Source organism: Aquarana catesbeiana, linkage group LG06, assembly GCF_042186555.1.
Source record: "Aquarana catesbeiana isolate 2022-GZ linkage group LG06, ASM4218655v1, whole genome shotgun sequence".
Lineage (NCBI taxonomy): Eukaryota > Metazoa > Chordata > Amphibia > Anura > Ranidae > Aquarana > Aquarana catesbeiana.
Window position 1 is genome coordinate 12,716,321 of NC_133329.1, and position 24,511 is coordinate 12,740,831.

A 24,511-nucleotide genomic window follows, 5' to 3' on the forward strand; every position below is an offset into this window, starting at 1 on the left:
AAATTGTTAGTCCATTTAAGGGTAAATTAAACAGAGTAGCCAAACCTTATTTAAGTTTAGTGATAACTTAAACACGGTATTTAAATTTTTTATACAGTAATGCAAAACTCAACTGTGCATAGTGCATTAACCCGTTAACCAAGTAAACCCTCAACAAAGGATTGTGTTATGCATTTGGTGGCAAAATATCTGGGACTGTGTTTTATTCTGGTGCCAGAACTTGAAAGGAACTCATTAAAAATACAAAAACGTCTGTAATGAAGAATAAATCCCTCAAGCCACAGCAAATTTGCTATAGAGAAGTATGTGGCAGACTCAGCCCGGGTTTTGGCCAGGCCATGACCCCAACATGTTTTTCCCCATAATTGAGCTCCAGGGAGGGCATAACGAAACACACTGGGGGCGTGGCATGGCTGAGACTGCCACATACTCCTCTATAGCAGATTTGCAGTAATGTGCAGCTTGAGGGATTTATTGTTTCTTCATTACATGCTGATCTTGGAAGCCAAGCTGAACTCCATTCCCATCTGGCACTCCTAGCATTTGGGGATGGATTAGGATCCTCTGGAGCCTGAGCACCACCCACATTTGTACATTGGTTCACAAAAAAAAGTCTGTGCCACACCGATATTCACCTAATTCCAGCTGTGGCCACTAAAACACAAAAAGTGCTACACATAAATAAAAAAAGATGTGGCTGCTCTATACCATAATACAATAAAAAAGCAAAAACTGTTAACAAAATGTAAAGCCAAAATGTCACCAATTGCATGATCAAAAACATAAATACATAAAAAAATCAATCAAAAAATATTTTTGTGCAAAATTCTTCAATAAAAAGTCTGAAAATGTAATAATAATTCATACCTAAAAATAAATATAACGACGTGACGTGCTGAAAAGTCTTCGAAAAACATCTTAAATAAAATGGATTGGTGTCTTCTCTGTGTCTTGGTTACACGTGGTGTAAGGAACACAGAGAAGATTGAACTAATCCATTTTTTAAGATGGATGTTTTTGGAAATCTTTTCAGCACGTCACTTTATATTTATTTTTAGGTATGAAATTTTATTACGTTCTCAGACTTTATTATTAATGAATTTTGCACAAAATATTTTTTGATACATTTTTCATTAATTTATATTTTTGATCACTCAAGTGATGAAATTTTGGCTTTACATAGTTTTGGCCATCATTCTCAACCAGGGTTTCATGGAACCCTAGGGTTCCTCCAGCTATTGCTAGGGGTTCCTTAATCTCTGGGTGTTTGATGTTCTATTTGATGGTGCCTACATAATCCTAGGGCCTATGCCACCACCATGAACCTTCATATTATTATATCACATATACAGTATGTAAGATAACCTCAATCACTATAACCATAACATAACCATTAATATCTGACACAAAAGTTACATTGTGAAAGTCACATCACAAAATGTTTTCAAGCAAACCATGCAATATTACCTCAATAAAGTCTATGCACTGAGATTATACTGTTATTTTGGTATACAATAAAGAAGAAAGAAAAGAAGAAAAAGGATCCCTCTTGTATCAGTGGCACAATCAACATTTTCCTCTTTTTTTAATGGCTACTACTGAAGAGGTTACAAAACTTTTCTCAATTGCTCACCTTACAAATTGTCCCCCAGGACCCTGGATTTCCAGATGCAATCTGCTTGCTCTGTACCTCAAAACTGTTGGCCTTTCCAGAACAGTATAATAGCTGTGCTGCAAAGCTGTATATTTGTCCCTCTTCTGTGTAGGAAAGAATAACCACATTTTTTTTTTATTGTAAGATGCGGTCTGCCTGCTTTCTGACTCACATATAGCAGTCTGTCCAAACAGGCTTAAAAGCTGTGTTGCAAATCTGTTAAATGTACCTTCTTCATTCAGTCTTGAGGGAAAAGGGCAACAATTTCCTATTACCAGTTGCAATATTTTTGCTCTCACCCTCAGAATTAGCAACCTGCCTGAAAAGGAATAAAACTTGTTCAGAAAGTCTGTAAGATATACCTGTCTTTAGTTTGTGAAAATGTAACCCATTGTTCCTTTATGGCAGGATGCAATCTGCTTACTCTCTCCCTCATAATTCATTGCCTATCCAATCAAGGCTTTAAAGTTGTGGTACAACTCTTTATAATAATTATATTCTTAATTAAAGACAGAAAGGATCTTGTATTGTTATTTCCAGATGTAATATGCCTGCTTAATATGTAAAAAAAATAGGGGCCTATCCATTTCAATTTAACCGCTAGCTAATCACGCTATACTGTAGGCGATCTACGGCTACAGCACAGCTTTCCAGTTCTGGGAGGTGTCCCTGGGGCTCCCATCAGGAGTAGGGATGGGGGAATGGCACGTGATGTCAGAAGGGGCGGTGCCACAAAGTGACTTAACTGGGTGACCCCGCCCCTTGCCGATATAAGAGCTGTTAAAGTGAAGAGAGAGCATACAGTGGGTAGCCTCCCAGAAGGCGGAAGCGTTTTAATTCATTTCTATTTTTTGGTTCCGTCGGGGGTCGTGATTGACGGTGGATTTACATCAGGGGGGACTTTTTTTTATTTCTTTATTTTTCATAAAGGATTTGTCAAAAACAGTTTCCTGTGGTTCTTACTTTTTGACACTTTTTTGTTGAATGGGTATGGGTACGATATACCCGATATCCATTCACATGGGGGGGCGGGATCTGGGGGCCCCCTTCTTAAAAGGAGGCTTCCAGATTCCGCTAAGCCCCCTACCCGCAGACCCCTACAACCACAGCCCACAGAGTTTTCATGAAAAGGCCCTTGTCCCTATCAACATGGGGACAAGGTGCTTTGGGGTAGGGGGACCAGAGCGCTCACTTGTCCCCCCTTTTTCCGATTTGCTTGGCTGTGTGCTCAGAAAAGGGGCTGGTGTGGATTTTGGGGGGGCCCACACCATTTTTTTTTATTTTAGCGAGGGGTTTCCCTTAAAATCCATACCAGACCCAAAGGGCCTGGTATGGACTGGGGGGGGGGCCCACACCATTTTTTTCTTTATTTTTTTAATAGCCGGGTGCTGACAATTGAAACTGTGAGTCATTTTAAATGAGATTTGACTTTTTTTTCTTTAGAAATGTCAGTTTTGCTGAAGAATGTTCTGTATATAATACAAATGTGCCACTTTACAGGCACATTAAGGGGATCCCCAAGGCACAATATTTAAAGGAATTTTTCATTTTCGTTGTTGCACTTTGGGCATTAATAAAATCACTTCTCCTGAAAAAACAATTGTTTTAAAAAACATATATATTGATGCATGTCCCTGTCATAGTTATGCAGTAATCTTTTTCAGTCAGCTTACCCTTCCTCGTGTGTTCAGACTAAGAGGCCAGCCACTCACACCTGGCTGTTTTTATAACCTCTCCTCTAGGCATGGCTCCACCCCAGGCCCTATCAGGGAACCCTATATTAACCTGTGCACTGCAAGCCAGCGGTGCTGATCAACCATTATGTATTCATTCTGTGTTTGGCTTCCTGTTTCCTGCTTGCCGTGTGCTCTTCGTTTGTCTCTGTTACCGACCTTAGCGTGTTCCCGACTATTCCTGTCTGCTTGTGACCCTGACCTTTTGGAGTGTCCCCGACTATCCCTGTTTGCCTGTGACCCTGAACCTTTGCCTGTACTCTGTTGTTCCTGTCTGCTAGTCGCCCTGACCTCTGCCTTATTCCTCTACTATCTTTGTTGTTCCAGCCTGCTGCTTCCTTCTCCTGTAGTCTACCGTGAGCGTGAGCTGTGAGACCCTGGGGGCCACGACCTGGAGCCAGACTGCAGCGCAGACCATCCTCACCACTAGAGGCTCTGGTGAACACCTGCTAGCTCTTTGTCTCCGCGCCCTGGGGAATCTGTGCTCTAGCACCCACTGAAATCTGTGTTAGTGATCCAGTAGATCTGCTTCTTGAACCTCCCTGGGTACTATCCGCAGCAGTCAGTCCTAGGGTCCACTATCTTAACGGTGCACTTCCAACTTCTAGGGAGTGCATCTGTCACCTTGTCTCAGGTGACCTGACAGTCCCCCACCCCAGGGCAGTAACCTGACCCCCATACCCCTTTTATGCCCATTTACTTGCATATAAGCCTTCAAAATGAGCACTTTAGATTTTTCCTGCACAGCTCCCATAGACTTCAATGGGGATTGCTGTTCAGGTTAGAACTTTTCTGCTCTTCAGAAGTTCTGCTACAAACTGAACAGGGCGGTGTCCAGCCCATCCCTGATCGAGAGGTCACTGTGTGCCTTGGACATCACAGTTCATGGTAAAAGGCCAATCACAGAGGACGTTTACCATGTGATCGCTGTATCCAATCACAGGCAATCACATATGTATTTGCCATTTGACAGCTTTCCTTCAATCACACAGAGGCTGTGGGTGAGGGAAGGAAAACTGAATCTGTGCTGACAGTGAGTCTTTACTTTTACAGTGCTTCACAGTGTTACACAGTGCCACGCATCAGTCCTCTGATCATCAGTGCAGCCCGATCAGTGCAGCATACAAGTGCCCATCGGTGCTGCCTCATCAGTGCCCACCTGTGCAGCATTATCAGTGCACATCACTGCAGCTTATCATTGCTCATCAGTACAGCCCCATCAGTGCAGCCTCATCAGTGCCCACCAGTGCAGCCTCATCAGTGCCTAGTAGCACAGGCTCATCAGTGCCCTAATCATCCACATCAGTGCAGACACATCTGTCCCTGTGTCCCCATCACAGCAGTATAGTGTCACCAGAGTTTCCCAGTGAGAAGGCATGTCAAATCCTTAGTATGATCGACGAGAGTGGAAAGCTCTCTCTGTCTGAGTCTGATTCGGAATACGAACCGATGTTAAGTAGTGGATCTGTAACAGAATCAGAGGAGGAGGAAAAGATACCTTCGGGTCTGGTATGGATTTTAAGGGGAACGCCATGCCAAAATAAAAAAAAAAACAACAGTGTGGGGTCACCCCCAAAATCCATACCAGACCCTTAGCCGAGCATGCAGCCCGGCAGGTCAGGAAAAGGGAGGGGGACGAGTGAGCGCCCCCCCTCATGAACCATACCAGGCCACATGCCCTTAACAACCACAGCTCAGGGTTGTCGGGAAGAGGCCCTTGTCCCCATCACCATGTTAAGGGCATGTGGCCTTGCGGCTTCACTTCCTGGTTCCCTACTGCGCATGCGCAACTTGTGCTGCGCTATCCCACTGGTCCCTGCTGTTTTGTGGGATCTATGTGTCTCCCAGAAGACAGCGAAGGGAACGGGAAGTGGCGTAGATACCCCGGAAGTGGGAGCAAAATACCTGTATTAGACAGGTATCTGCTCCCCCCCGGAAAGGTGCCAAATGTGACACCATAGGGGGGGAGGAACCGGAAAAGCAGAAGTTCAATTTTTGGGTGAATCCGCTTTAATGACATCCCAGTCTTAGTCCGTAGGGTTCAATATTGAGTTGGCCCACCCTTTGCAGCTATAACAGCTTCAACTCTTCTGGGAAGGCCGTCCACAATGTTTAGGAGTGTGTCTATGGGAATGTTTGACCATTCTTCCAGAAAGCATTTGTGAGCTGAGGCACTGGTGTTGGACAAGAAGGCCTGGCCCACAGACTCCACTCTAATTCCTCCCAAAGGTGTCGGGTTGAGGTTAGGACTCAGGCCAGTCAAGTTCCTCCACCCCAAACTCGCTCATCCATGTCTTTATGGACCTTGCTTTGTGCACTGGTCCAAATCATTTGGTGGAGGGGGGATTATGGTGTGGGGTTGTTTCTCAAAGGTTGGGCCTGGCTCCAGTGAAGGGAACCCTTAAGGCGTCAGCATACCAAAACATTTTGGACAATTTGATCCTCCCAACTTTGTGGGAACAGTTTGGGGACGGCCCCTCAGGGTGAGGTGCAGGCCAGTCAAGTTCCTTCACCCCAAACTCGCTCATCCATGACTTTATGGACCTTTCTTTGTGCACTGGTGCGCAGTCATGTTGGAACAGGAAGGGGCCGTCCCCAAACTGTTCCCACAAAGTTGGGAGGATCAAATTGTCCAAAATGTTTTGGTATGCTGACGCCTTAAGGGTTCCCTTCACTGGAGCCAAGCCCAACCCTTGAGAAACAACCCCCCACACCATAATTCCCCCTCCACCAAATGATTTGGACCAGTGCACAAAGCAAGGTCCATAAAGACATGGATGAGAGAGTTTGGGGTAGAGGGACTTTACTGGCCTGCGCAGAGTCCTAACCTCAACCCGACACCTTTGGGAGGAATTAGAGTGGAGTCTGTGGGCCAGGCCTTCTTGTCCAACATCAGTGCCTGACCTCACAAACGCGCTTCTCGAAGAATGGTCAAACATTCTGATAGACACACTCCTAAACTAGATAGATAGATAGATAGATAGATAGATAGATAGATAGATAGATAGATAGATAGATAGATAGATAGATAGATGAAGTATGATATAATTTTGGATAGAAAAAAAGAAAAGAAAAATGCACCACATTAGTTCATACAGTCCATGAAAGATTTTTTCTGCATGAAAACCTTCGGGGCTCAACACTCTCCCTTCATCAGGGCTAAAATGAAGACAGTAAAAGAAGAGAAAACAATATAACAATCCCATGAATGTGTAAAAAAAGCTATATATACATAAAAAAATATGTATATACAGGTATAATTACACCAAAGTACTCTTGTTGAAGCTAAAAAAAACCATCATGGAGTATAAAATACAGCTTACAGTATACAGTTGTGGACAGGTATGTGGTGTGAGTATCAGGCTATGGTCAGTCTGAGGTCACTATCATCATACGCCACGTGCCATATAGGTTCTATCCTCTTACTTATTTATTTCCATGAGCAATATTTTTGTTGTGTTTTTCTAATTAATATCTTTCTAGTAATTATTAGGCCTTGTTTACCAAAGGGACCATGATCTGTAGAATACACACGGGGCATTTCTGTTCCATAGAGACAAATTATACACTTTTTTTTCTCACACCTTGAAGGTATATTAACCCACTCAGACCTGTGCCATGAAAACGATGATTATAATTTTCTGTAAAAAGAGACACGCATTTTTCAACCACAATTTTTTCAATGATGGGAATCTTACTGTAAGTGCCTAGTATGATGCAGCTGAGATCTCTGAAAGCATAAAAGGTAAATACATTGTAACCACTTTTCCTCTCACATCTGTTCACCCCCCTATGGAGCAGAACAATTCTGGACCTGATTACTCTGCAATTACTGCAAGATAACACATATATTGTTTTTCAAGGACCAATAAGGTTTTTTTTAAATGATATTGTCTTAGTTTTTTTTTTTTTTTTTTTTTTTAAAACAACAAAACAAAACTAAACAAAACACATATTTTTAGCATTGTTAATTCAAAAATAAATAGTGTTATAAATAGTGTTACTGCACATAAAAAGTACACATGTGTAAAAAGGTGAAACTAAAATTATGATTCTGGTACAAAAGTTATTTACAAATAAAATTAAGTGTTTTTTTTTTTTTTTTTAATGTGAAATGTATAAATATGTGTTACATTTGTAAAAAAATATTAACAAACATAATAATGGTTAATAAAATATAACAAAAAAAAAATCATCAGGAAATTAATAGTTGAATGGAGAAGGTGAATGAGTTAATTGGGGCTGATTAGAGTAAAATAAAGCTTAATAAAGGGTCAAACAGAGGAAACAGTTATTTTTTATTTTTTTTTTTTTTACTTGTCAGGTTGCTTTAACTGATATCATCTGCAGTTCAAAGTTCATCCCTTTGATTTTCAGGTCAATGAAACAGAATGGATACAAAATTGACCATGTTGCTTTGTATCCACTTCAGCTCCAGGCCTTTTTTTTTACACTTTTGTTTACATGTAAAAATCTGTACTTTTTTGATATTTAGAACCCCCAAATATTATATACCTTTTAAAACAAAAGGCCCTAGAGAAAAAATTGGTGGGTGTTGTAATTTTTTGTACAACGTCTTTTCAAACGCAATTTTTTGAGAAAATCTTTTTTAGAATTTTAATGCAAAAAAAAAACACAACACATAACCCAACATCTTTTCAAACGCAATTTTTTTTTTTTTTGCCACCTCAGTGGCAAAAAGTCTTATTAGAGACTTAATCCACTTTATCAGTGTCATCTATGTCTCTTCTCTTTTCACTTCATTGTTATATATATATATTATATGCAGATATACAAATCGTTTATTAACGTTACAAAATACAAATTCATCCTACAGGTCTTGCTTTCTCTTTTTCCCCCAAATAACCCCAACCCTTTCCCCCTCTCCCTTACCCCTACCCGTCCCCCACCCTCCACCCCCTACATCTGTGCATGCTTGGTTAACTTAACTCTCTTTAATTAAGTCTGGTTCTCAAACCCTCAGTAATACTCCACGATTTTTTTAATTCCTTCCAGCATTGCCAGTTGTTTTTTCCCCCTGCTGAATCGCCTTCCCACCCATATCCCCCTTCCTCCATATAGCGAATACCTTCCACTGCATCAACCCACTCCCAAATTGATGGGCACTCTACCACCTACCACTTTTTTGGGATGATTTTTTTTAGCCACATTTAGTAGGTGTGGCACCAGGGTATCTTTATACTTTTTAACCTCACCTCCTATTCCATGGTGTAATACTATCCAGGGGTCTGCTTTTACTTCTATCTTTGTTATTTCTTTAATAAACCCCAGGATTTTTACCCAGTATCTTTTAATTTCAGGGCAATCCCACCACAGGTGGGCCATATTGCCTACTCCTTTACACCCCCTCCAGCATTCCGGTGTTTTATCTCTTTAGTATTTACAAGCTTTGTTTGGGGTGACATACCAGCCCGTCAAAATCTTGTAATTCATTTCAGCAACATTGGTGTCAATCGACGAGCTGTGAGTCAGTTCCAGTATTTTCCTTAACCAATTACTGTCTGTCTGCGATCCTAATTCTCTTTCCCATTTTGTAATATATGGAGGTACCTCCCTACTACCCACCGTCAACCCCATTTTATAAATTTTAGATATTATGCCTTTAGTGCTTTTCACCAGACACAGCTTTTCCTGATAACTCCTCTGCCGACCTTATTGGCTGTGTCAGGCGATTGACAAAATGACTTAACTGAAGGTATCTCCATCGATCTAACACCCATGCTTCGCTATTGTGCTTTAATTCATGAAATGCAACAATGTTCCCTTCTTTTATTATGTCTCTCAGTTGTGCATTTTCATTCTTAATCCAATTACCACCTATTTCCATTTTCCCCGGTGCAAAATAATCATTTTCCCTAAGTGAAATTAAAGGGGAGTTAAATGTCTTGTTTTCAAACGCAATTTTTTGAGAAAATCTTTTTTAGAATTTTAATGCAAAAAAAAAAAAACACAACACATAGCCCAATTTTTTTGTAAAATATGAAAGATGATGTTTTACGCCGAGTAAACAGATACCAAGCATGTCACGCTTTAAAATTGTGCACGCCCGTGCAACGGCGACACACATCATAAATGTTACTGTCCATAGGTGACGCTTTAAAAGCCTTTACATGTTACCACCTTACACAGGAGGTCTAGTCCTAGAATTACTGCCCATGATCTGATGTTTGCGGTGATACCTCTCTGTTTGCGTGCGTGCGGGACCAACGTGTGAATTTGCCTTTGCGTGCTATCATGGGGGGGAGGGGGGGGGCGGTGCACTTAAATTGTTTTTTAATTATTCATTTATTTTTATTTTATTATTACACTGCTGCTTTAATTTTTTTTATCATTTTTATTGCTGTCACAAGGAACGTAAACATCCTTTTTGACAGCAAATGGGCATGTGACTGGTACTCTTTTTATGAAGGGATCTGAAGTTTATAAGACCCCAAATCCCTCCTCTACCCCTAAATGCATTCAAAACACCAAGATCTGTGTTTTTTAATGCTTTTGATTTTAAAAAATGGCTCAGGTGACACCCAGGTAAACCCGAAGTGATGTCATTGTCATTGCTTCTGGGTTACTATTGTGAAGCTGGTCAAAGATGATCCTGGCTTTGCTTGGCTGTCTGGCCAGCAGGCAGACACACTCGCTGGTCGCTGGGGTCTCCTGGTGGGAAGGGAGAGCCCAAACAAGTCACGGAAGGCGGCGGGATGGGGGGGCGTCCCTTCCCGCTGTTAGTAATAGCAATCGAGCGGCTAGTTAGCTATTGCCAGGGCTTTTTTTCAGCAGGTGGGTGAATTGTAGCTCTAATATGAAGACAACATAAACACAATGTGAAGTGATGTATAAATGTCTATCCAAATGTATGACCGTACATCTCGAAAGAAAGGGGTGTACTCAAAAAGAGTCTAAATAAAGTCTGTGCAATGGTGATGAGATGAAGTGAGTCAGGGGTGAAATTCCATCAACAATCTGAATATCCAATATGGGATCATCAAAAACATTGGATAGGTGTGGGTATGCTTACCGGAACCGGTGGACTCTAGTGCCAGCAGCATAGAGTCTATCGAGCAGTGTGCCACCACGGGCAGATGTAAAGATGGCCACAGGAAGGATGGATGGCTTCCGAATCACCACGAGCCGCACAGCTGGATCTCAAAAGGGAAAGCAGGGATGACCTCAAGATGCAGACGTCCTCTCATATCAGGGAAATATGTGGAAAAAAGTAGAATGCCTCCACAGTGCAAATCAGGGTTGTTTATTGCTAAAAAAAAGTACATAAAAAGTGATCACAGGGTAAAATCAAAGTGGCAATGTAGAACTAGGAACTATGTAGGAATTAGGGGGAACTCAGTTCCACCACCTCTGGCTCAGGTCTTTTGCTCCCTGCTCACCACTATCACTTGGTAACACGGAAGTCCAGCTTCTGCGTTTATAAGTGATAGCTTATCTCCAAGTAGCTCCCACAGGTCAGATCTCCTGCGCAGATCCCACTGAGTGCCGGACAGGGACAAGGGGGATACAGAACAGGTGCCCAAGGTTCAGTGCAGTCATGGGCAGGAGAGGGTGCGTGGTAGGCTGCACCCTCTGTGGTCTCCATTTTTTTCCCTGGTGACCAGTTGTTGATGCTCCTACTGCATAATCTCCCTTGCAAGAGACTGTAGCATAGTATAGTATGCTGGGAGGTACTACAGCCTGATAGGTGTTTCAGCCTAATATTGCAACAAAGGTAAGAAATATGACAGATGGTGGAGCTTTTAAGGAGGGGGGAGAAGATGAGGGCAGTGGAGGGAGGGGGTTGTATGCAGAGGGCCTTCTGTGGGAAATTCGGCATCTGATAAAAGTGATCCCAGTGGTGGATTTTCAGTATTTTTTCATTTATATTGCAAAAAAAAACCCAATGGTGATTAAATACCACCAAAAGAAAGCTCTATCTCTCTCAAACAATGTTAAAAAATTGTATTTGGGTGCAGTGTTTGCCTGAGTAATTGTCACTCAAAGTGTGACAGCTCTGAAAGCTGAAAATTGGTCTGGACTGGAAGGGAGTGAAAGTGTCAGGACTTGAGGTGGTTAAACAGCATAGGCACTGATTGTTATTGTTTTACATTATATTTTCAAAAGGGGCCATCGTGAAGTGATCTAGCAGGACTTAATTTGCTGACTGAAGTTCCATTTTAAATCAATTTGCTTAAAATGTGTTTCTTTTGAAGACATGGAAGAATCTATTCCTCAACAATTTCTGGAAGTACAGAACAAGTCGTCAGTTGATAATGTCTTTATTGTTGGGTTGAGGATCCACCAAAGCTACAGACTTGTCCTCTTCTGCCTCTTCATGGTCACCTACTCCCTGACTTTTTCTTGTAATTTTTTGATCATCTTGTTGGTGTCCTTCTCTAAACTTTCTGGTTCTCCTATGTATGTGCTCCTTTCCAATCTGTCACTGTCGGAGATCTTGGTCACCACCACCATTGTTCCCCCCATGCTTCACATCTTACTTAGAAACGGCACTTATTTTTCTCTTATTGGCTGCTTCACACAGTTTTTCCTATTTGGTGTATTTCTAGTTACGGAAAGTTTCCTCCTCTCAGCGATGTCCTATGATAGATTTCTGGCCATCTGCAAACCTCTTCACTACACAATGATTATGGGTCCCAGGCTAAGTATGTGTCTGATCCTTATCTGCTGGGCTATGTCAACTCTACTCATATCCATTGGTTTTAGTTTAGTGACCACTTTGAATTTTTGCAGAGACAATATTATTGATCATTTTTATTGTGACCTCATTCCAGTAATGAAGATGTCTTGTTCTGACACTTCCAGCATTGAAATGGTTGTGTCTTCCCTTGCATCTGCAGCTTCTATGTTCCCTCTCCTTTCGATCATATCCACTTATGTGTTTATCATCAGAGCCATCACTAGGATCTCATCATCCAAGGGTAAAGAGAAAGCTTTCTCCACCTGCAGCTCCCACCTAGGTGTTGTCTCTACGTACTATGTCACCATGATTTTGGTCTATGTGGTTCCGTCTGGTCATTTTGTGATCATGAACAAAATTGTATCACTTCTTTATATAGTTATCACCCCGCTAGTGAACCCTTTTATTTACACCCTGAGAAACCAAGAGATCAATGCAGCTATAAGACAAACCTTGTCCTCCATAACCAGAACCTAAAAATTGTTAGTCCATTTAAGGGTAAATTAAACAGAGTAGCCAAACCTTATTTAAGTTTAGTGATCATCTCATATATTTCAATATATATTCAGTATATTTTTATACAGTAATGCAAAACTCAACTGTGCATAGTGCATTAATCCATTAACCAAGTCAACCCTCAACAAAGGATTGTGTTATACATTTGGTGGCAGAATATCTGGGACTGTGTTTCATTCTGGTGCCAGACCTTGAAAGGAACTCATTAAAATTACAAAAAAGTCTGTAATGAAGAATAAATCCCTCAAGCCACAGCAAATCTACTATAGAGGAGTATGTGGCAGTCTCAGCCTGGGTTTTGGCAAGGCCATGCCCCAAACATGTTTCGTCCCACCACTGGAGCTTAATCATGATTCATTTCGCCATGATTGAGCTCCAGGGGGGCATACCGAAACACACTGGGGGCGTGGCCTGGCCGAAGCCCAGGCTGAGACTGCCACATACTCCTTTATAGCAGATTTGCAGTAATGTGCGGCTTGAGGGATTTTTTGTTTCTTCATTACATGCTGATGTTTGGAGCCGAGCTGAGCTCCATTCCCATCTGGCACTCCCAGTAGTTGGTGATGGATTAGGATCCTCTGGAGCCTGAGCGACACCCACATTTGTACATTGGTTCACAAAAAAGTCTGTGCCACACCAATATTCACCTAATTCCAGCTACGGCCACTAAAACACAAAAAGTGCTACACATAATTAAAAAAAAAAAATATTACTGCTCTTTACTATAACACAATAAATAAGCAAAGTGTAAAAACTGTAAAAAAAAAAAAAAAAAAGTGTAAAGCCAAAATTTTACCAATTGCATGATCAAAAACATAAAGTGATATGCTGAAAAGTCTTCTTAAAAAAAAGATTAGTTCAGTCTTCTTTGTCTCAGTTACACGTGGTGTAAGGAACACAGAGAAGATTGAACTAATCCATTTTTTTAAGATGGATGTTTTTGGAAGACTTTTCAGCACGTGTCACTTTATATTTCTTTTTAGGTATGAACTTTTATTACATTCTCAGACTTTATTACTGATGAATTTTGCAAAAAATATTTTTTGAAAGATTTTTCATTAATTTATATTTTTGATCACACAATTGATGAAATTTTGGCTTTACATATAGTTTTGGCCATCATTCTCAACCAGGGTTTCATGAAACCCTAGAGTTCCTCCAGCTATTGCTAGGGGTTCCTTAATCTTTGGCTGTTGGATCTTCTATTCGATGGTTCCTGCATAATCCTAGGGCCTATGATACTTGACAAAGCCAGCAGCATGACCCCAAAGATCTTTTAAGTTGTCTGTTAGAGCTACATTCTTCCAACTGATCACCAATATAGGTGGCTTTTTTCCTATTGACTACAAATGAGTTGAAAAGTAAGGGTTTCCCGATACCTGAAGATTTTCTTTACGGGTTCCTCTGGGGTAAAGAGGTTGAGAGAGGCTGCATTATGGTATAGCAAAGTCATATTTTTTTATTTAGATTTAAGTGAAAGGAACTCAACCAGACTGTTACCATTCCCTAATATTAAGGCATCTAGGTTGACCACATGATGGATGTCATATGTCACCCCTTACATTACTCTTATGGTTTAGTAATAGTCCTCACGAACCAAACAGTCCATAACATCTCTGAGTCATGCCTCGCAGATTGCTGGAGGGATTCATAACCCCAACTCTCCAACAGTTACATACTGTTACCCTGCCAGTACTTCTTTTTTTGTCCTTGTCTGCTGTAATCCTTTACTTTAAAGCGGAGTTCCAGCCATTTCTGTGTTTATTAAAAGTCAGCAGCTGCACTTTTTGTAGCTGCTGACTTTTAATAAACACACACTGACCTGTACCACGGCCCAGCAATGATGTGGCCCGAAGCCTCGCTTCTCTCCTTCTCCTCTCCACGGCACTGGAATTGCAAGTATGGGCACCTGGCTGTGACAGCTTGCGGCTTCACAGCCGGGTGTGCACTGTGCATGTGCGAGTCGCGCTGCACATCCTGAATTGGCAAGCAATATTCTGGGACCTGTGACATGTCCCAGAAAATGGCAGGAAGGGAGGGGAGAGGAGAACTTACGCTCGTGGTACTGCGGCGCCACAAGCCGAAGCGGGAGCTGGGTACCTGTCAAAACTAGGTACCCACACCCCCCCAAAAAAATGACATGCTAAATGTGGCATGTCAGGGGATCAGGAGTCCTTAAAGTGGAAGTTCCACCTTTTGGCGGAACTCCGCTTTGACTTTCCTATTTTTATCTTCTTCTGTAGCAGTCCTTCAGTCCTCATCCTTGCCCAAGACATTTCTTTAGCTCATGCACATATTAGAATTTGCCTTTCCTAATGTATATTACTGTATTTAGCTACTATTGAGTAATTATCTTCTGCTTGTGCTGCTCCTGGTTTGATTATTTGCACATTACTGTAACTAGTTACTTTCTCACAATAAAACATTTTAATGTCAACGTGTGAAGTCTCCGTTCCTCCATAATGATTCCAGTCCTCTCAGATCAGTCCTCTCAGATCAGTCACATGGTATTCCAGCACTGTAGACCTGACAGCTATGACATGGTGAGGGAACCTTCATATTATTATATCACATATATAGTATGTAAGTTAACCTCAACCACTATAACCATAACATAATCATTAAAATCTGGCACAAGAGTTACATTGTGAAAGTCACATCACAAAATGTTTTCAAGCAAACCATGCAATATTACCTCAATAAAGTCTATGCACTGAGATTATACTGTTATTTTGGTATACAATAAAGGATCCCTCTTGCATCAGCACCGTTGGCACAATCAACATTTTCCTCTTTTTTAATGGCTACTACTGAAGAGGTTACAAAACTTTTCTCAGATGCTCACCTTACAAATTGTCCCCCAGGACACTGGATTTCCAGATGCAATCTGCTTGCTCTGTATCTCAAAACTGTTGGCCTTTCCAGAACAGTATAATAGCTGTGCTGCAAAGCTGTATATTTGTCCCTCTTCTGTGTAGGAAAGAATAACCACATTTTTTTTATTGTAAGATGCGGTCTGCCTGCTTTCTGACTCACATACTGTATAGCAGTATGTCCAAACAGGCTTAAAAGCTGTGTTGCATATCTGTTAAATTTGCCTTCTTCATTCAGTCTTGGGGGAAAAAGGCAACCATTTCTTATTATCAGTTGCAAGCATTTCGCTCTCACACTCAGAATTAGCAACCTGCCTGAAAAGGAAGAAAACTTGTTCAGAAAGTCTGTAAGATATACCTGTCTTTAGTTTGTGAAAATGTAACCCACTGTTCCTTTATGGCAGGATGCAATCTGCTTACTCTCTCCCTCACAATTCATTGCCTATCCAGTCAAGACTTTAAAGTTGTGGTGCAACTCTTTATAATACTTATATTCTTAATTAAAGAAAGAAGGAATCTTTTATTGTGATTTCCAGATGTAATATGCCTGCCTAATATGTAAAAAAAATAGATAGGGGCCTGTCCATTTCAATTTAACCACTAGCCAATCACGTTATAGTCGATCTACAGCTACAGCACAGCTTTCCAGTTCTGGGAGGTATCCCTGGGGCAAACATCGGGAGTAGGGATGGGGGAATGGCACGTGATGTCAGAAGGGGCAGTGCCACCAAGTGATATAACTGGGTGACCCTGTCCCTTACCTATATAAGAGTGAAGAGAGAGCATACGGCAGGTAGCCTCCCAGGAGGTGGAAGCATTTCAATTTTTTTTTAATTTTTTGGGTCCATCGAGGGTCGTAATTGACGGTGGATTTACATCAAGGGAGACTTTTTTTTTTCATAAAGGATTTGTCAAAAACAGTTTCCTCTGGTTCCTACTCTTTGACACTTTTTTGGTGAATGGGTGTGGGTACGATGTACCCATACCCATAGGGAGGGGTGGGATCTGGGGGCCCCCTTCTTAAAGGAGGCTTCCAGATTCCGATAAGCCCCCCACCCGCAGACCCTGACCACCACAGCCCAGAGTTTTCATGAAAAGGCCCTTGTCCCCATCAACATGGGGACAAGGTGCTTTGGGGTGGGGGGACCAGAGCGCTCTCTTGTCCCCCCTTTTGCTGATTTGCTGGGCTGCATGCTCAGATAAGGGGCTGGTGTGGATTTTGGGGGGGACCCAAAAGCGCTCTAGCATGGGGTTCCCCTTAAAATCCATACCAGACCCAAATGGCCTGGTATTGACTGGGGGGGACCCCCACACCATTTTTTCCTTTATTTTTTTTTAATAGCCAGGTGCTGACAATTGTACTGCGAGTCATTTTAAATAGGATTTTACTTGTTTTTTTTTCTTTAAAAATGTCAGTTTTGCTGAAGCATGTTCTGTATATAATACAAATGTGCCACTTTACAGGCACATTAAGGGGACCCCCCAGGCACAATGTTTAAAGGAATTTTTCATTGTTGCACTTTAAGCATTAATAAAATCACTGCTCTTGAAAAAACAATTGTTTTAAAAAAATATATATTGATTCATGTCCCCCAGGGCAGTAACCAGTCCCCCATACCCCTTTTATGCCCAATTATGTGCATATAAGCCTTCAAAATTAGCTCTTTTGATTTTTCCCACTCAGCTCCCATAGACTTCAATGGGGTTCGCTGTTCGGGTTAGAACTTTTCCCCTCTTCGGGAAGTTCTGTTGCAAACCGAACAGGGGTAGTGTTTGGCCCATCCCTGATTGGGAGGTGTCTGTAATCACTGTGTGCCTTGGACACACACAGATCATGGTAAAGGGGCAATCACAGAGGATGTTTACCACATGATCGCTGTGTCCAATCACAGGCAATCACAAAATGTAAACATGGCTGGTATTTGCCATTTGACAGTTTTCCTTCTCTCACTCAGAGACTGTGGATGAGGGAAGAAAAGCAAAATCTGTGCTGACAGTGAGTCTTTACTTTTACAGTGCTTCACAGTGTTACACAGTGCCACGCATCAGTCCTCTGATCATCAGTGCAGCCCGATCAGTGAAGCATACAAGTGGCCATCGGTGCCGCCTCATCAGTGCCCACCTGTGCAGCATTATCAGTGCACATCACTGCAGCTTATCATTGCTCATCAGTGTAGCCCCATCAGAGTAGCCTCATCAGTGCTCACCAGTGTAGCCTCATCAGCACCCATCAGTGTATCCTTATCAGCATTGAAAATACAATAAAAAACCCCTCTGAATCCACACAACACTGTTAATTAATTATTGCTAAGCAATGACTGATACGTCCGTCAGACGGGATACCTCCACAAGTACCAACAGTTAGCCGCAAATCTAGAATATTGGGACAAAGGAATGTCACCAGAAAGGTAAAAATAGGAAGGTTAACTACAGTCTATTTGCAAATTGATATAAGACTTTATTGATGAAACATATTTCACAGGCGTTAGGTTCACCAGAGGCGGTATGGAAAAAGCCCCCTCTAGTGGTCCACGCTCTCACAAAATACCAGTTTGTTAGTTAACAATACAACTGTGACACATTTGACACCAATGTCATTAAAAACACTGAGCTCAAATAGCCCCCCATACACTCCGTATCCAAATTCCTGCCCCCCAGATAGGGAATAAACAATGGGCGTTAAGGCCACACAATAAACCCCGTTCTCATCCAGTAGAATTGTATAGCAACTTATTGTTGGCAACCGTCTCCACAAGGGCCATCAATCAATTACCATTAACAATAGCAGCCATCCAGTGGAGAGAACGTGGGTAGTGAATCACCGTGTTTGGCTCCTAACACTTAATCCTAGGATAGGTTAGTCCTGCAATTGGACCTATATATTGCAGATCATCCTGTAACTCAAGCTTAGCATTGCAAATAACATCACCCTGCTATGCTATATGCTGTGCAGAGTCTCATAGACAGCGGGCCATGTAGGGGTTAATGGTTCCAATTCCTTCATTCCACTCAAACAAAAACAGGTTTGAAGTTCAAAGCACCAAAAAAAAAATGAAAAACGACAGGCAATATTAGCATATATATGAGAATGATTTCAGAGTCTCTTAGTTAACAAACAATTTTCCTCCGCATGATTCCACTCTTTACTATAACAAGCGGGATGTAGCTCCGCTCCTGAGAGTTTTTTGAGACAGTCAATACAGTGTTCAAAGCAGTCCTTATAATATTGCTAGTAATGTATACAGAGTTCACCCTAAATGGGTGCTTACCCCTCCTTTTGCCATTTCATGTATGGCGGCAATACAGGTATCTTGCTTTATTTTAACCATTTGCCGGGAACTTCTCAGCACCCATCAGTGCAGCCTCATCAGTGCCCACCAGAGCAGCCTCATCAGTGCCCACCAGAGCAGCCTCATCAGTGCCCACCAGTGCAGCCTCATCAGTGCCCACCAGTGCAACCTCATCAGTGCCCACCAGTGCAGCCTCATCAGTGCCCATCAGAGCAGCCTCATCAGTGCCCATCAGAGCAGCCTCATCAGTGCCCATCAGAGCAGCCTCATCGGTGCCCACCAGTGCAGCCTCATCAGTGCCCATCAGAGCAGCCTCATCAGTGCCCATCAGAGCAGCCTCATCAGTGCCCTAATCATCCACATCAGTGCAGACACATCTATCCCAGTGTCCCCATCACAGCAGTATAGTGTCACCAGAGCCAGTGCACATCATGTCTAAAAAATGATTTACCAGTGAGGAGACATGTCAAATCCTTAGTATGATTGACGAGAGTGGGAAGCTCTCTCTGTCTGAGTCTGATTCAGAGTATGAACCGATGTTAAGTAGTGGGTCTGTAACAGAATCAGAGGAGGAGGAAAAGATTCATTCAGGTCTGGTATGGATTTTAAGGGGAACCCCATGCCAAAATAAAAAAAATGGCGTGGGGTCACCCCCAAAATCCATACCAGACCCTTAGCCGAGCATGCAGCCCGGCAGGTCAGGAAAAGGGGTGGATGAGTGAGCGCCCCCTCCTCCTGAACCATACCAGGCCACATGCCCTTAACAACCACAGCCCAGGGTTGTCGGGAAGAGGCCCTTGTCCCCATCACCATGTTAAGGGCATGTGGCCTGGTCTGGTTCAGGAGGGGGAGGGGGGGGCGCTCGCTCGTCCCCTCTCCTTTCCTGACCTGCCGGGCTGCATGCTCGGATTTATTGTATTCAGCTGTCAACAGGGAAACCCATTGACAGCTGATGACTGATAGGTGGTTAAGGACGCTTCCTGATCCAGTTCCGTTCCAGACCGTGCTTTGTGCACCGTTCAGCTTACACTGCGCCCTGATTGGGCAAAGCTTTGCCTAATCTGGGCCCAGAATGCACCGTGCAGTGCTCAGTGTATTGCAGGATGTTCGTTGGAGCAAGCGGCCGAACAGGCAACTGTTTGGCCAGAACTCATGCTCGGGCCGAACCATTCGCCCATCCCTAATGCCCATCCATTTGAATGGAAGCCTATAACAGTGGAGGAATTCAAAATCTTTTTGGTCCTGACACTTAACATGGGGCACACTTACTGGTCCACCCACCCCATTCATCTCATGCCCATTTAATCATTTTTGGCATGCCAAGAACATGATATGAAATGATTATGCGGTTCCTCCAATTCAAAAATAACACACACAGTTCCCTCCCCGAAATCATGCCTCTTACTAAATGCTTGGACTATCTCCTTTCTGAAAAAGGGGTCATTTGGGGGGGGGGTGTTTGTACTGTCCTGACATCTTTAGGCCTCAAGAATGGAGATAGGCCGTCAGTAGCAGTTATCAGGTTTGATCAATTTTCAGTGATACGTACCATAGCTTGTAGACTCTGCAGCTTTCACACAGAGCACATAATATACACTGATTTGGGTAACTTTTACCAAAGAAATGTAACAGTAGAAATGTAGGCCTAAATTTATGAAGAAAAAATACTTATTTGCAAAATTGTATAATAGAAACTAAGAAAAACACCTTTAAAATCCCAATTTTCCCTTTATTGCATGTTGTATATTGTAGGGATGTGGTGCCTATACTCATTTTGAATGTGAGGCAAGTATTTACTTTTTTCCTCTAATTGTCATTCAACATGTGAGAGCGCTGAAAGCTGAACATTGACCTGGGTCAGGAAGAGGAGAAAAGTGCCCGGTATTGAGGTGATTAAAACAAAGACACAATTTTTTTTTCAAAATACAATATATCTGCTTAATTTCCCAGAAACTTCCAAAGGTTAAAAAAATGTAAACTTTTTTCTGCTATTAGTCCCCAAATCAAGACATTCATTTTTAATTTGCCAAAGGCAGCAATACTGTACCACCTTAATTACTCCTGTCCAAAATGTTACAATTTTTATAAATATTAATTCACAAAAACTATCACACATATTTGTTCATACTTTTGGTATTGCTTGCTTCTGGTTTGTGATATCTCTGAGCTTCTATGAGAAATCTATTGAGGAGAGCAGAATCCATAAAAAATAGAAATACAATAAAGATTTTCAGGAGAAAATGCTATTTTTTTTTTGGGGGGGGGGGGGTTAGCAGATATTATTGTTTGGGCTGGATATACATATATACTATATTATCAAAAGTATCGGGACACCTGCCTTTACATGCACATGAACTTTAAAGCGGAGTTCCACCTAATTTTTTTTTAAAAAGTCAGTAGCTACAAATGCTGCAGCTGCCGACTTTTAAAATAAGGACACTTAGCTATCCAGGATGCCCGCAATGTCGGCACCCAAAGCCGATCTGTCCCTCAGCTGTTGGGTGCTGCCGACGCCATCCTCGGTGAGGGAATCAGGAAGTGAAGCCTTGCAGCTTCACTTCCTGGTTCCCTACTGAGCATGTGCAACTTGTGCTGCGCAATCCCACTGGTCCCTGCTGTTTTCTGGGATCCATGTGTCTCCCAGCAAGGGGGACGGGAAGTGGCGTAGATACCCGTGGGTGGCTCGGGTATCTATGCCCGGAAGTGGGAGCAAAATACCTGTATTAGACAGGTATATGCTTCCCCCTGAAAGGTGCCAAATGTGACACCGGGGGGGGAAGGGAACCGGAAAAGCGGAAGTTCCATTTTTGGGTGAAACTCTGCTTTAATTACATCCCAGTCTTAGTCTGTAGGGTTCACTATTGAGATGGCTCACCCTTTCCAGCTATAACAGCTTCAACTCTTCTGGGAAGGCCGTCAACAAGGTTTAGGAGGGTGTCTATGGGAATGTTTGACCATTCTTCCAGAAGAGCATTTGTGAGGTCAGGCACTGATGTTGGATCTAATTCATCCTAAAGGTGTTCTATCAGGTTGAGGTCAGGACTCTGTGCAGGCAAGTCAAGTTTCTCCACCCCAAACTCGCTCATCCATGTCTTTATGGACCTTGCTTTGTGCACTGGTCCGAATCATTTGGTGGAGGCGAGATTATGGTGTGGGGGGTTTTTCTCAGAGGTCGGGCATGGGTCCAGTGAAGGAAACCCTTAGGACGTCAGCATACCAAAACATTTTGGACAATTTCACGCTCCCAACTTTGTGGGAACAGTTTGGGGATGGCCCCTTCCTGTTCCAACATGACTGCTCACCAGTGCACAAAGCAAGGTCCATAAAGACATGGATGAGCGAGTTTGGGGTGGAGATATATATATATATATATATATATATATATATATATATATATATATATATATATATATATATATATATATATATATTTTTTTTTTTTTTTTTTTTTTTTTAACTATATGTATATACAAGTGTATTTATACCAGTGTACTCTTTTATATATATTTATATAGAAAAGCAAACATTTTAAAATGGGAGCAGCACATACAGTCCATGAAAGATTTGTTTTCATCAAAACCTTCGGGGCTCAACACTTTCCCTTCATCAGGGCTAAAAGGAAGACAATAAAGGAAGAAAAAATAATATAACAATTCCTTAAATGCTCTATGTTATAAAAAAATATATATACATGAAACAATATGTATACACAGGTATAATTACCCCAGTGTACTATTATTGAAGCTAATAAAACTGAATTAAGGAGTGTAAAATACCGCTTACGGTATACAATTCTGGATAGGGATGGGGTGTGGGTATAAGGCGATGGTCAGCGGGTTACTATCATCATATGCCACATGTCATATACGTTATATTTTCTTTCTTATTTATTTGCCCAAATTATATATTTTTTATTTTTCTAATAATATCTCTCCAATAATTATTAGGACTTGTTTACCAAAGGGACCACGAGCTGTAGAATACACAGGGGACATTTCTGTTCCATAGAGACAAATTACATCAAATTATTTTGCACACCTTGAAGGTATATTTACCCGCTCAGACCAGTAGATTGAAAATTATAATGATAATTTGCTGTGAAAAGAGACGCACGTTTCTGTCTATTGAAGAACGCATTAATTATTACCAATGTGTTGTGGTCACAATTATATTTTTTTCATATCTCTACCTTCTGATCTCTTGAAAGCAATGCCTATATCAAGGGTTTTCACAGTGTTGTCAGAATACAGGGCTCTATACCTATGTGATTAATTTCTGTGAAAAAAAATAAATAAATAAAAAAGAACATACCAACCACAAGGTAATCAGATCTTTTTCCATAAATGGCTAAATTAACCATTTGATCTTCTTTTGCATTTTTCATACCTAGTTTGTGGTTATTATTGGAGTCCTGTGTGCATCTGTATGAATGGATTTTGTGTTCACATTATTGGAGGTTTTCTTTGTTATGTTGCATTTTTTTCAAATGTATTATTATTTTTAATCTTCAATCACAATTGTTTCAATTATGAGAACCACAAGGCACTAGTACAATGCAGCTGAGACCTCCAAGTGGGAAAAAGGTGACTAAAAAAATAACTTCTAACCCCCCACCCCCCCCTTATGATTCTGGTACAAAGCTTTGCAAAAGTTATTTACAATTAAATGTTTTTTTTTTTGTGTGCGCTTTTTTAAATGTGAAATGTGTAAATATATGTTAAATATGTAATATTACCAAACAAATAAAAGGAAAAAAGTTTAAATAATAATGGTTAATAATATAGAAACAATAGAAAAAAAATCAGCAGGAAAATAATGGTAGTTGCATGGAGAAGGAGAATGTAGAGTTAATTAGGGCTAATTAGACTAAAAATTGAGGCTTAATAGTGAGTTAAATTGAAAAATATTTTATTTAAAAAAATATTTTTTCACTTGTCGGGTTGCTTTTCTGCAGATTGAAGTTCATTCCTTTGATCTAAAGATAAATGAAACAGAATAGATACAAAAGTGACAATGTTACTTTGTATCTTTCTATTTTCCATCTGAACAACTTTGAGAGGATCTCTGTGTACACAGCCAGTCCAGCTGTGATTAACCAAAGATGAGAACTGCTGGGAAGTGTGTCTGTGGGTGTGTGTATGGGGCGGGTCCAGGCAGCAGGGCAGAAGGACTGGATGTGCTACATATGTCCTGCGTACTATAATGACTTTTTTGGCGTGTGTAGCACATCCAATGCCTGGAACTAGTTAACTGACATAACAAAACCAAAACAGTATTGGATTTGTAATCTGTACTGCTGTCAATGGATGTGTGAGGGGGCGGATACAATACTTCCATTGGTCATATTTCAGGAGTAGGGATGAGCTTCGAGTTCGAGTCGAACTCATGTTCGACTCGAACATTGGCTGTTCGCAAGTTCACCGAACAGCGAACAATTTGGGGTGTTCGCGGCAAATTCGAATGCCGCGGAACACCCTTTAAAAGTCTATGGGAGAAATCAAAAGTGCTAATTTTAAAGGCTAATATGCAAGTTATTGTCATAAAAAGTGTTTGGGGACCTGGGTCCTGCCCCAGGGGACATGGATCAATGCAAAAAAAAGTTTTAAAAACGGCCGTTTTTTCAGGAGCAGTGATTTTAATAATGCTTAAAGTCAATCAATAAAAGTGTAATATCCCTTTAAATTTCGTACCTAGGGGGTGTCTATAGTGTGCCTGTAAAGGGGCGCATGTTTCCTGTGTTTAGA

At 41.5% G+C, this 24,511-nt stretch overlaps 1 protein-coding gene across 1 annotated transcript; it reads left to right on the forward strand.

Annotated features, from left to right (window-relative positions):
- Nucleotides 1–11,605: 11,605 nt before the first annotated feature.
- On the forward strand, nucleotides 11,606–12,565 carry LOC141147497 (olfactory receptor 1E5-like). The gene has a single exon (XM_073634730.1). The coding sequence runs from the start codon at nucleotides 11,606–11,608 to the stop codon at nucleotides 12,563–12,565; it is 960 nt and encodes a 319-aa protein (XP_073490831.1).
- The last annotated feature ends 11,946 nt before the right edge of the window (nucleotides 12,566–24,511 follow it).

Coding starts and splice junctions, on each gene's coding strand:
- LOC141147497 (XM_073634730.1), top strand. CDS start 11,606: ATGGAAGAATCTATTCCTCAACAATTTCTGGAAGTACAGAACAAGTCG.